The sequence below is a fragment of the Rosa rugosa genome, chromosome 3 (genome assembly GCF_958449725.1).
Source record: "Rosa rugosa chromosome 3, drRosRugo1.1, whole genome shotgun sequence".
Taxonomy (NCBI): domain Eukaryota; kingdom Viridiplantae; phylum Streptophyta; class Magnoliopsida; order Rosales; family Rosaceae; genus Rosa; species Rosa rugosa.
The window spans coordinates 44,737,060-44,750,281 of NC_084822.1; the positions used below are offsets into that span (position 1 = coordinate 44,737,060).

At 40.2% G+C, this 13,222-nt stretch overlaps 1 protein-coding gene across 3 annotated transcripts; it reads right to left on the bottom strand.

Moving 5' to 3' along the window:
* Nucleotides 1-7,530: 7,530 nt before the first annotated feature.
* Nucleotides 7,531-12,729, bottom strand: LOC133735263 ((-)-kolavenyl diphosphate synthase TPS28, chloroplastic-like). Of its 3 annotated transcripts, none has more exons than XM_062162665.1 (15): nt 12,397-12,729; nt 11,888-11,968; nt 11,658-11,755; nt 11,142-11,454; nt 10,862-11,045; nt 10,500-10,714; nt 10,275-10,383; nt 10,053-10,165; nt 9,686-9,912; nt 9,403-9,518; nt 9,069-9,167; nt 8,689-8,937; nt 8,456-8,582; nt 8,110-8,313; nt 7,531-7,988 (listed from the first exon to the last, which is right to left on the bottom strand). In XM_062162665.1, exons 1-15 carry the CDS (start codon nt 12,497-12,499, stop codon nt 7,761-7,763), a joined length of 2,466 nt encoding a protein of 821 aa, XP_062018649.1. In that variant the 5' UTR covers nt 12,500-12,729; the 3' UTR covers nt 7,531-7,760. The 3 variants fall into 3 exon arrangements, with proteins under 3 accessions (XP_062018649.1, XP_062018648.1, XP_062018650.1); XM_062162664.1 differs by having other exon boundaries at nt 7,533-7,988; nt 10,263-10,383; XM_062162666.1 differs by lacking the exons at nt 11,888-11,968; nt 12,397-12,729 and having other exon boundaries at nt 7,536-7,988; nt 10,263-10,383; nt 11,142-11,287; nt 11,658-11,747.
* Between the last annotated feature and the right edge of the window lie 493 nt (nt 12,730-13,222).

Consider the following 13,222-nt stretch of genomic DNA (forward strand, 5'->3'; position numbering starts at 1 on the left):
GGGCAAGGGCATCACCGGTTCGTCCACTTGATAATCCTTCCGTCAGACGTCCCAAGTACAATATTTTAGGATCCCAGTCAAAAAATCGGCAAAATCCTTTATCGGTAGGATGTCGATCGGCTGGGTCAAACGACTAGGGTTTAATAACCCTATTTTTTCCCTATACAACCTTCCAAGGGCATGGATTTAATCAGATTGTGCACTTGAGAATCCTCCCGTCTGACGTCCCAAGTCCAATATTTTAGGATTGCATAGAAAAATTCGGCAAAATCCGTCATCTGTAGGATGTCGATCGGCTGGGTCAAACGATTAGGGGTTAATAACCGTATTTTTTGCCTACACAACCTTCCAAGGGCAAGGATTTGATAGGATTGTGCACTTGAGAATCCTTTCGTCAGACGTCCCAAGTCAAATATTTTAGGATTGCATGGAAAAATTCGGCAAAATTCGTCATCTGTAGGATGTCGATCGGCTGGGTCAAACGATTAGGGGTTAATAACCGTATTTTTTTCCTACACAACCTTCCAAGGGCAAGGATTTGATAGGATTGTGCACTTGAGAATCCTTCCGTCAGACGTCCCAAGTCCAATATTTTAGGATTGCATAGAAAAATTCGGCAAAATCCGTCATATGTAGGATGTCGATCGGCTGGGTCAAACGATTAGGGGTTAATAACCGTATTTTTTTCCTACACAACCTTCCAAGGGAAAGGATTTGATAGGATTGTGCACTTGAGAATCCTTCCGTTAGACGTCCCAAGTCCAATATTTTAGGAGTTCATGGAAAAATTCGGCAAAATCCGTCAACGGTAGGATGTCCATCGGATGGGTCAAACGACTAGGGGTTAATAACCCTATTTTTTGCCTACACAACCTTCCACAAGCGAGGAGTTGATAGGATCGTGCACTTGAGAATCCTTCCGTCAGACGTCCCAAGTACAATATTTTAGGATTCCATTTGAAAATTCACCAAAATCCGTCATCGATAGGATATCGATCGGCTGGGTCAAACGATTAGGGGTTAATAACCCTATTTTTTTTCCTATAAAACCTTCCAAGGGCAGGGATTTCATCGGATCATGCACTTGAGAATCGTTCCGTCTGACGTCCCAAGTATAATATTTTAGGATTCCTGTCAAAATTTCGGATAAATCCGTCATCGGTAGGATGTCGATCGGATGGGTCACCTTCCAAGGGCAAGGATATGATAGGGGTTAATAACCCTATTTTTTCCCTACACGACCTTCCAAGGGCAAGGAGTTGATCGGACCGTGTACTTCAGAATCCTTCCGTCAGACGTCCCAAGTACAATATTTTAGGATAACAGTCGAAAATTTGGCAAAATCCTTCATCGGTAGGATGTCGATCGGATGGGTCAAACGACTAGGGTTTAATAACCCTATTTTTTCCCTACAGGACCTTCCAAGGGCAAGGAGTTCATAGGATCGTGCACTTGAGAATCCTTCCGTCAGTCGTCCCAAGTACAATATTTTAGGATCACAGTCGAAAATTCGGCAAAATCTGTCATCGGTAGGATGTCGATCGGCTGGGTCAAACGACTAGGGGTTAATAACCCTATTTTTTCCTTACACGACCTTCCAAGGGCAAGGAGTTGATAGGATCGTGCACTTGAGAATCCTTCTGTCAGTCGTCCCAAGTACAATATTTTAGGATCACAGTCGAAAATTCACCAAAATCCTTCATCGATAGTATGTCGATCGGATGGGTCAAATGACTAGGGGTTAATAACCCTATTTTTTCCCTACACGACCTTCCAAGGGAAAGGAGTTGATCGGATCGTGTACTTGAGAATCCTTCCGTCAGTCGTCCCAAGTACAATATTTTAGGTTCACAGTCGAAAATTCGGCAAAATCCGTCATCGGTAGGATGTCGATTGGCTGGGTCAAACGAGTAGGGGTTAATAACCCTATTTTTTCCCTACACGACCTTCCAAGGGCAAGGAGTTGATCGGATCGTGTACTTGAGAATCCTTCCGTCAGTCGTCCCAAGTACAATATTTTAGGTTCACAGTCGAAAATTCGGCAAAATCCGTCATCGGTAGGATGTCGATTGGCTGGGTCAAACGAGTAGGGGTTAATAACCCTATTTTTTCCCTACACGACCTTCCAAGGGCAAGGAGTTGATAGGATCGTGCAATTGAGAATCCTTCCGTCAGACATCCCAAGTACAATATTTTAGGATCGCATGGAAAAATTCGGCAAAATCCGTCATCGGTAGGATGTCGATCGGCTGGGTCAAACGATTAGGGGTTAATAGCCGTATTTTTTGCCTACACAACCTTCCAAGGGCAAGGATTTGATAGGATTGTGCACTTGAGAATCCTTTCGTCAGACGTCCCAAGTCCAATATTTTAGGATCGCATGGCAAAATTTGGCAAAATCCGTCAACGGTAGGATGTCGATCGGATGGGTCAAACGACTAGGGGTTAATAACCCTTTTTTTTTCCTACACAACCTTCCACGGGCAAGGAGTTGATAGGATCGTGCAGTTGAGAATCCTTCCGTCAGACATCCCAAGTACAATATTTTAGGATCGCATGGAAAAATTCGGCAAAATCCGTTATCTGTAGGATGTCGATCGGATGGGTCAAACGATTAGGGGTTAATAACCCTATTTTCTGCCTACACAACCTTCCATGGTCAAGGATTTGATAGGATTGTGCACTTGAGAATCCTTCCGTCAGACATCCCAAGTCCAATATTTTAGGATTGCATGGAAAAATTTGGCAAAATCCGTCCTCGGTAGGATGTCGATCGGCTGGGTCAAACGATTAGGGGTTAATAACCTTTTTTTTTGCCTACACAACCTTCCAAGGGCAAGGATTTGATAGGATTGGCACTTGAGAATCCTTCCGTCAGACGTCCCAAGTCCAATATTTTAGGATCGCATGGAAAAATTCGGCAAAATCTGTCAACGGTAGGATGTCGATCGGATGGGTCAAACGACTAGGGGTTAATAACCCTGTTTTTTCCCTACACAACCTTCCACGAGCAAGGAGTTGATAGGATAGTGCACTTGAGAATCCTTCCGTCAGACGTCCCAAGTCCAATATTTTAGGATTGCATGGAAAAATTTGGCAAAATCTGTCATCGGTAGGATGTCGATCGGCTGGGTCAAACGAATAGGGGTTAATAACCCTTTTTTTTGCCTACACAACCTTCCATGGGCAAGGATTTGATAGGATTGTGCACTTGAGAATCCTTCTGTCAGACGTCCCAAGTCCAATATTTTAGGATTGCATGGAAAAATTCGGCAAAATCCGTCCTCGGTAGGATGTCGATCGGCTGGGTCAAACGATTAGGGGTTAATAACCGTATTTTTTGCCTACACAACCTTCCAAGGGCAAGGATTTGATAGGATTGTGCACTTGAGAATCCTTCCGTCAGACATCCCAAGTCAAATATTTTAGGATTGCATGGAAAAATTCTGCAAAATCCGTCATCTGTAGGATGTCGATCGGCTGGGTCAAACGATTAGGGGTTAATAACCGTATTTTTTTCCTACACAACCTTCCAAGGGCAAGGATTTGATAGGATTGTGCACTTGAGAATCCTTCCGTCAGACGTCCCAAGTCCAATATTTTAGGATTGCATGGAAAAATTCGGCAAAATCCGTCATCTGTAGGATGTCGATCGGCTGGGTCAAACGATTAGGGGTTAATAACCGTATTTTTTTCCTACACAACCTTCCAAGGGCAAGGATTTGATAGGATTGTGCACTTGAGAATCCTTCCGTTAGACGTCCCAAGTCCAATATTTTAGGAGTTCATGGAAAAATTCGGCAAAATCTGTCAACGGTAGGATGTCCATCGGATGGGTCAAACGACTAGGGGTTAATAACCCTATTTTTTGCCTACACAACCTTCCACAAGCGAGGAGTTGATAGGATCGTGCACTTGAGAATCCTTCCGTCAGACGTCCCAAGTACAATATTTTAGGATCGCATGGAAAAATTCGGCAAAATCCGTCATCGGTACGATGTCGATCGGCTGGGTCAAACGACTAGGGGTTAATAACCCTATTTTTTTCCAATATATGCTTCAAAGAGCAAGGTTAAAGTTGGATCTTCAGATTAAGATACCATCCGTTAGATGTGCCAAGTACATCATTTTAGGCTTTAGGTAAAAAATTTGGAAAATTCCATAATAGTTATTACGTCGATCCGCTTGGTCAACCGACCAAGTTTTTGTTTCTTATTTCTATCAACTAGCACTTTGAATGGCTAGACCTTTGACGAGTAAAAGTTTTGTGACACAATATTAAAGTTTAGGTCACGTCGAGTTTCTCCGAATTTTTATGAATTTTTCCCGACCCCAGAGTTATTTATTACAATTTTTTGAAGTTTTAGAATAAAAAAAATTATTTCTGTATTATATTATTAAAAACATATCAGTTATTTATTAGAATTTTTTTTTCGGAGGTTCGATCTGGACCGTAGGCTCTGTAGCTTTTGATCTACACCGTTAATAGAAATTATATATATATATATATATATATATATATATATATATATATATATATATATATGTCGACGTCGCCTCCAAATACCCAGAACTTCGCCGTCTACAACAGCACCACCGCCAACGTCGACGTTGCAGCATAGGATTTTGGGGTGCTGCTTGTGGAGCCCGAACGCCGCCGTCGCAGATGACCTTCACGGTGGCAGAGCAGTTCTCGTTGAAGCCCATCGGGGGTTTCGGGGTTGGCTTGTTCAAATCGCCGAGTATGGAATCGATCAACGGTTCGCCCTAATGGGGCTCCGGTTCGGTCGTGGATCGGTTGTCCGGTTGACCTTTGGATGTCATCTCCTGCGCGTCGGTGGTCTCCGATGTGCAGGTGGTTTGGGGTTTAATGGAGGGAGGACGGAAGGAAACCAGTCGACGACGAACTCGGGGAACAGTCAAAAACCCGACAGTTGCAGATCAGTGGGTCCCACGCCGTCAGCTTTCTTCTTCAATCGCCTGAAAACCGCGCGTCCTATACACGCGCCGGATTTAACCGTGGTCCACCTGGACCCTGGTCCATATTAGAATTTTTGGTGATAAGGGGTGCTTTGTTGATCTTTTGGTGAGAGCATCTAATACACCAGATATAAAGATAAATGAAAAGGTGATAGATCTTAAAATTGCCTTTGACACTTATCCAGTTTCTGTTTGAATAAAAGAAACGTACTTTTGGAATCTGTTGCTATGTTTCTGTTTATCCTTTTTATGAACTGAATGTAACATTTCTCTTGTAACTTTTTCTGGATTGTATGTTTGAGAATTGATGGGCATCTTGTTCATCTTTTACAGCTGTCCTGTTTTGGAATGTAATAACATGTTTTCTTCCTTGACCAATTCTGTACTATGTTTTGACCTGTATTTGTCTGCAATTCTGATGATTCTATGTGCAAAAACTAGCTTTTTGTGCCACATGATAGAATTTGTTTGATAACTCTAACTTTTGGCATCATTAATTTTGGACCATGAGGTCTTAATGGCAGTTTCTGTTTATAATTATGAGGAAGTGTTCTTTTTTTTTTTTTTTTTTTGAGAAGAATTATGAGGAAGTGTTCGAAATGGAGAGTTGTGCAAGACATTTCAAGTACTTCAATCAGACATTATTTGGATTCACTCAATTTTGAGATATTTTTTTTGGCAAAGCAACATTGAGATAATTGAAGTTAGTGAGTGTATTTCATGCACCGTCAGTGCATGGGTACTTGCAATATAAATGGATGTAATTTAGAAGTTCATGCACTATCAGCGCTACAGTGTCATCCACTTATTAATCACCTCATGTTTTAGAAGTTCGTTCGCCACCCTTTCTTTTTAGTGTCCAACCAAGTTGTCAATGCGTACTGCTCTGATGGAATGGTCCACAGGAAATGGCGACCTTTCTCTGTCAGGCTGTCACCATACTAAAAAGTAAGGGGTGTCGCTGAAATTTCTGGAGCCGTGAGAGAGCCACTGAATCAATCTTCGTATCACCTAATGAAAATTTGTTATTTTTCAACTGTTACTACTTTTGCTTGTGGTGGTGCTGGCCCACCATTTGAGGAGGGTTGTGGGCAACATGGTCACTTCTTAAACCACCAAGAAGCAGTGCAGTTGCCTCACGTGCCCTCGTCGTGATCTAGGAACTGAACCAAACATCAAAATCACAAAAGCAGTGATATGAAGATTGGGGGGATCTCCCTTTGCCAAAATTGGTTTCTATCCAAAACACAGTCATTTGCTTTCTTTCTTCTGTCCTGACACTCCAAAATCTTCATGTCTGGTACTCTGCTTTTTCATTCAAAGCCCATCTCCTTGTCTTTATTTTCCACTTTGTCATGGAATATGTGAAATCAGAGTATCACACTTCCACTTCCAAATCTCATAATATCGTCAAGTGCTTTTTTGGCAGACCCTTTACATGATTTAGTTTACCCTGCAGAGAATGCAGAGAGATCATGATGCCTGCCCAACCATGTATATATGTGCTTTGCTTTCTAGCTCTCTTCCTTTTGCCTTGCTTTGGTAGACCCTAGCATGCGCAGCTAAAAGCAATTTCTTATTTATAGTTCTTGACTTCTTGCTGCCTATATCTAAAGGTAATAATTGTTAGCTCATTTTAGCTACAAGTCTTTGGCTTACAACGCTAGTGTAATATTTTGTAGACTTATTTGCCGGAAAATGTCTTGGATTTGAATCCTCAGTGTCTTTCGTTTCAGTATATATTACTCTTCATGTGCAAGATAAGGTTGCACATGAGTGACGGTGTTAGCTTGATATATGTACACACCATGCTTGATATATATACACACTATTCATTTCGGGCAAGTGGTTGTCCAACAATACCAAATATCAGGATGTGGGATTTGATGAATTTCCACTTGAGGTTGAAGACCACAAACTGGTTCATCATGTCTTTGTATGCAACGCTGTCTGCCATTGTTAACTTGCTTACACCTAGGAGGAAACCATTACACCAACACGTTTAAAAGAGCACCAACTTCCGTACAAAACAAGTCTATGTGGGTTCGCCATCTGTATTTGTCTGCTAACTACATTTGTTCAAACCATCCTACATGTAATCTGATTGTCATTGAATTGGGATATTTTTAAAGTTGGGGGTAAAATTGTGTTGGGTCCTTTGGAATACCTGTTTCAAGTTTTTTCAATTTTGTGCCGTGTTTGATATGTTGTAAATATAATCGTTCAGAGCGATCAGTGCTGCTTCTGCATCTTGCAAATGCTTAACTATAAGTATCCTTCTCCCTTACGAGTTTTTCATTTGGTTTGCCACGGGTATGATTTTCAGAAAAGGATGGTTCACTCATTCGATATGTCAATCATCAGCTTCTGTGTTTTGTGCCTCTATATTTTTAGCTTAAATATTTCGCATAACTTATAATCATTAGGGGTGTGTGTGTTTTGTGCCTCTGTCTTGAAGCTTAAATATTTTTTGTACAACTTACAATCATTTGGGCTGTGTACATAATAATGCAAAAGTTTATAGGCCTCCAAGCCTCCCTAATTAAAACTAATTAAAAGTCTATAAGCCTCCATCAAATATTATCTGAGAGTACTTAATTAAGACTCTAATTCTGTGGACTACATAGAAACTTCAGACTATTTAATTTTATTCAAACTGTGGTTCAGAATAACATTGATCCTAGAGAGAAACTGAGAGAAAGGAGGAGGCGGGAGGGGAGAAAGAGATCTAGAACATCTACAATGACCTAATGAGACAAATTTTACATTCTGAACATTCATCAAATTGCTCTCTCGAAGAGTACTTTGTCAATGTGGTGGCTAATAATTTTAGGGTCACAGTAGGTCGAATAATAAAAGCTCCTTGCTACTAAGAAAAAGCTTTGCTTGATTAAGGATTCTACGCCATCCGAAGATTTTAGCACCAATTCCACAAGCTGCTGCATGTCTGATTCTATTGCTTTGGCAGTCATGTTCATTTTTGTTCCGCAGCTGCCATTATTGTTCATCTTAAACAATAAAAAGAAAATATGTCAAGTACTAGCCAATTCATTCAATCCAACAGACAGTCCGAGACCAAAAACAAAAAAAACGAAATAACATAGATAGTCTCTATCAATGATATCTAACCTTGTGCTTTTGGTTTTGGCAAAAACGAAGTTGATTGCAAACTTTGTTAGTCAGGCTAAAAAGCTGCTCATGTTCTGGATTATTGGACAACAACCCATCAGTTAGTGAAAGGCCAGCGGTTTGATTTATCGTTTCTACTAGTAGCTCAGCTTCATCTCGGTGCCTTCCCCCTATCTCTAGCCACTTCAGTAGCCACTTCTCCCACTATATTTAATCAAAAAAATAATATCGAAAACAGAAAACAATAGTATTAGTGGAACTATGATACATAGACGTGATATTTATCTGAATCATATTCTAGAGGTTGATTGGCACTGTGTTACTAGAATAACAATTCTGAACTCACAGATTGACGTAGAGATTGGGTAATGTCTTGGCCATGTAGCACCATTGTGCCCAATGAGAGTTGGCTTAGCGTCGCCAACAAAGCCCCAACAATTCCTTGCCCGGCAGTCCTGTTCCTATTCGACCTCCTATAACACAAAACAAAAGTAAATAATAGAAGCCTTCTCAATATTCTTTAAGGGGGTTCACATTCATACTTGCATATGCATTGAATTTGTACTAGTTTATTATTACCTTGCAACTTCATACTCTCGCATATTTGAAAGGTCTTTGAACTCATCAACAAATGCCTTCTTATCTTCACGAGAAGTTTCTCTCTTAAAATAAGCCTCAATCGTGTCAACTAAGCAGGCCGTCTTAGCCCATGCGAGTCGCTCATTTGCTCTTTCAGGTTCAAAAATACTTGCTGCGGCAACAAAATAAGCCATGAGGAGACTTTTTTTGCTTAGTCCATAGTCTCCAATTTTCCATTGTCCGTACCACCTGCATTACGTATGATCGATATGACATTTAATTTCATTATTCACTGGATTCCAAACAATGGTTGAACCGTTGAAGTAGTTCAAAAAGAAAAGGAAAAATGACCACTAAGGAATTAGGTTTTGTTTGATTACTTTTGAAGGTTGTCCCATTCACTGAGATGTAGTGCTTGGCAATTGTTGAAGTCTAGCTTTGCCAGCTCAAGATACACATTATTGTTAACGTAGGGCATACTAAAAGTGAACAAACAAAGAACCAAGTAAACATTCGTTAGAATCAAAGTTTTCAAAAATAAGAATAAATTGCAAGATTAAATCACAAAGAAGCTGCCCCAAAGGACGAGAGCAAGAATTTAGTAGTACGTGTGAAATTATTTGATTACCTAAATACAGTACTCGATCCAAAACATAGGACGAGAGCAAGAATTTAATAGTGTGAAATTATTGAAGAAATGAAGAAAAATAATACCTGTAGAGAGTCTTGCCAATCCATACGTCATCTTCACCACCATATTGTTCGATATAGAATTTAGTCTCTAGTCGAGGTAAGCTGGCATACCATGGAACATCAAGGGCATATCCCACCTGTTTTTTCAATATTACCCGTCTCAGTTTAGAATCTTATATAAAGCGTTTGTAGGATAATCACTATATTTAATTCACTAATTGTAACTGTCTTATAATAATCTCTCTAGCTAGATGACCTCATAAATTGTCCTTATAAGCACTAAAAACATGCAATTTTGATATACCTCTCCGGGCAAGTCCTTCATTATGATCCACTTGTCTAGAAGCTCGTTTGAAGCTTGCTTCTCCCTAAGGAACTTTGTCGAGAACTCCTTGGCTTCATAGAGGATCTTCTCTCCCGGTAACGCCACCTGACTTGCCCTATACAAGTTGTACATTCCGGTCACAGCCTGGTTCGATTGTCCCGCAAAGCAGAAAAACTCGTCCCCTTTCTTAAAATGCTTAAACACATCTGCACCACCCATATTACCAAATTAAATTAACTAAAACACAAATCTAATTAATTAGTCTGTTCACTAAAAAAACAAAATACAAAAAATGGATAAAGTTTTAACGTATTTATACTTGTAACCTGTCCTAAAACAAACTCACCAGCTGACACTTTGTGCCCATGCAACCGGAGCAGTCTGAACCCCATCGCTGTGTCATCGATGTCTTGAACCTCTGAGTTTCTCGCCCAGCAAATCCCTTTCTCAGTCCAGTACCTTCATGATATTATTGCCCAAATTTAATTAGAAAACTAGCTAATACATACGTTAGTTAACAAACTTGTCATTAATTACTGCATATCGGGATCCGTACTTGGCGACGTACTTCATACACTCCTTAATCTCCGGCTCGAAGTATCTGCACAATCCTAACCTCTGCAACCGATCCACAGCCCACATGTGTTCGAACAAGTCGACTGGGTAAACATTAGGGACTGAAAAGCAAGACAAAACGAACATCAAGTCCTTTGCTGCAAATACTGGAAAAGTGACAGTTTGGCTTGGACAATTGGCTTGCATGCAGTAAATCGAGTCAGTAAAACCTACATACCTCCTCCATTGAACTTGCGGACTGCTCTGGACAGATACGACATGCATTTTCCGTCCTTGGTCTGCTGAGCCGCGTAGGCAGTGGACGCCGGAGAGAACAAAAACGAGCCGTCTTGGGACTGGAGTTTCAGAAGCTTTTCCCAGTCGAGACCTGCCATCCCTTCCACGCTATGAAGAAGCGTTGTGGCCACTTTGTGCAGTATGTCCTTGGGTATCCTACTCCAATACCCACAAGCATTAATCATTACACGCGTATATAAAGACGGGGAACCACATTATACTATACTTGCATGGATAAGGTTTACTTTTCAGAAAACCCAAAAAAAAGAAAAGAAAAAAAAAAGAATAAAAGTAAAAACTTACTTGGTTAGTTTTAAGTTTCTGCAGGCATAGATCTTATGCAACACAGGTGAGTCATCAGGCACTTCAAGGTTTAAGCTCCGAGCTATTTCCAGAACAGAGGGAAACGCAACTTCGAACCCAATAGGCATGTGTTCGATATTCTCTTCTTCCAGCTTGTTTAGGTTTTCCTTGAAAAACTTCATTCCTGTATAAGAGCAATGACCAAATTGATTAATATTATCGTCGGCCTAAAAAAGATGGCAAACAACTGAGAGTGTTAATATTTGCATCGATCCCTTACCTTTGTCGCATTTGTCGGGGTGGAGATTCCACGACTTCAAAGCGACGACGCAGGCGAGGGTGCTGATGATCCGATCGTGGGCGGAGTAGATGTCCTCGTAGCCCCAAGAACCATCTTCGAGTTGGTTGTTGGCAATCCATTCGAGGCTGGAAGGGAATTGAGGTGAATCAGTTTCATTTACATTTTCAACCAAAGCAACCCAGGCGGTGTCGTAAGCTGATACGCTGATCTCTCCATCCTCCATAGAAGACAGCATGGACTTGATGGAGTCCACATGTTCCTTGATGATCTCGGTTGTTGCAGAGTCGTCGTCCTAAATTTTTTTTTTTAAAAAATAATAATAATAATAATAATAAATGGACCAGAAAATATTTTCTTAATCTTTATAGATTAATAAATGCATGGAGACAGAAAGAGATAGTATATTGGGGACAGCTGATTTCATCCTTTCTTAATTGGGCCACATTTAAAGATTGTTAAGTATGTAAGTATGTATTAGAGTAATCAATTAAGGACCTTGGTAGGAGGAGCCTCTTCATCTTGTTGTGTGTCATCCCCCGCGATCGTATGATTCTTACGCCACTTTATCACTGGTTGCAACACGTCTGCATAATCTGGACAAAGAATGGAGTGTGTAATTTTATTTGATATATGGTAGAAAATTTTTAAGAAAAAAAGTAAAGAGGTACTTTAAATTTTAGCTTATCTTTTGAAAAGGTGGAAATGGAAAAGAATCGAATACTTACCTTTGGTGCGAGGTTTGGAAACCGCATTGCAGATTGAGGGAAGAACCCTTTTGTCTTTAACCCCGAACAACCAAAGACCACCTGTAAACGATGGTACAGATTGGTAAATGACAATTCACTTCTAACCTGTAGTTAACTAAGAAAATTAAAAGGGTGGTGATTGTGAATGGAAAAGACAAGAGTGGAAATATAAATGATTAATGATGCCCGAGGTGGCAGTTACTGATAGAGAAATACACAAGGTTGCCAATATTAAGGAGACTAGACTTAGAGAGAGAATCAAGATTCAACAGCAGAAGCACATGATGTTTCAGGCCTCTCTCTGATAAAGAAACACAGACAAAACTCTAACGGCCGGAATTACAGATAAACAACAAAGAGAAGAAAAACCAAGCCGGCCGGAGTTCATAAGGGAAATTAAATACACAGCTGAGAGAAGAGAAAGAGATAGAGAAAACAGAGGTACATGACTATGAAAGATTCAATTAATTAAATGGGCAAAGACTTACCCGGTAAATGTTTAGGTTGATTGTGGTTGGAGAAAGGAGATGAAGAGAGCGAAAGAGAAGGTGGGAGAGAGAGAGAGAGGTGGTGGGTGGAATGAGAAGACATGATGATGATGTTGGGTGTGGGTGAGTGTGTTGTTTGGGTGTAGAGAGTAGAGGAAGCAGGTTAAGGTAGGCTGGGTGCATGCGGTGGAGGGATTAGGCGAGAGATTTAAAGAGAGACTAATTAAATGAAATTAAAAGAAAAGAGAGATTGAGAGATGGGAAATGTTGCAAGGCTTTTAGGAGTAGAGGAGGAAGCAAACAGACAGAAGGGACTTCCCAAGAGATTCTCGCTAATAGGTGCATGGCATCATATATCTTCAACACACTCGCACTTCCTCCATATATCGAAGTGAGGGCACTCCTGTCCTTTTCTTTATTTGGGGGGTTCCCTCTAGCCTCTCATTATATTTTCAAATTCCTAATTGCTTGTCTATTTGTTGCTTCATGTTTGTGTTTGTATGGAAAGACAATTCAGAGATGCATGGACTTCGCAACGATGTAATAGGAAATTAAATTCCAATATGGTTGAATAGAACTAATACATATATATTTGGTTTGTGAATCAAATAATTATCCAAGTACATGGAATTTAACCTCATAGAACCTTTTAACAAGGTATTGAAAAAACTCATAGCATAAAACAACTTATATCATAGCCATGACATTAAATAAGATATATTTAGAATAGGTAACCAATAAATAACATAGGTATGAGACATCTAAGACTTTACACCTTTTGACAAAATATTAAAGAAAAACTCATGACATAAAACAACCTACTTCA

Coding starts and splice junctions, on each gene's coding strand:
- LOC133735263 (XM_062162664.1), bottom strand. CDS start 12,499: ATGTCTTCTCATTCCACCCACCACCTCTCTCTCTCTCTCCCACCTTCT. Junction 8,583..8,688: donor CGAGAGTATGAAGTTGCAAG/GTAATAATAAAC, acceptor TTTGTGTTATAG/GAGGTCGAATAGGAACAGGA. Junction 7,989..8,109: donor GCCAAAACCAAAAGCACAAG/GTTAGATATCAT, acceptor TTATTGTTTAAG/ATGAACAATAATGGCAGCTG.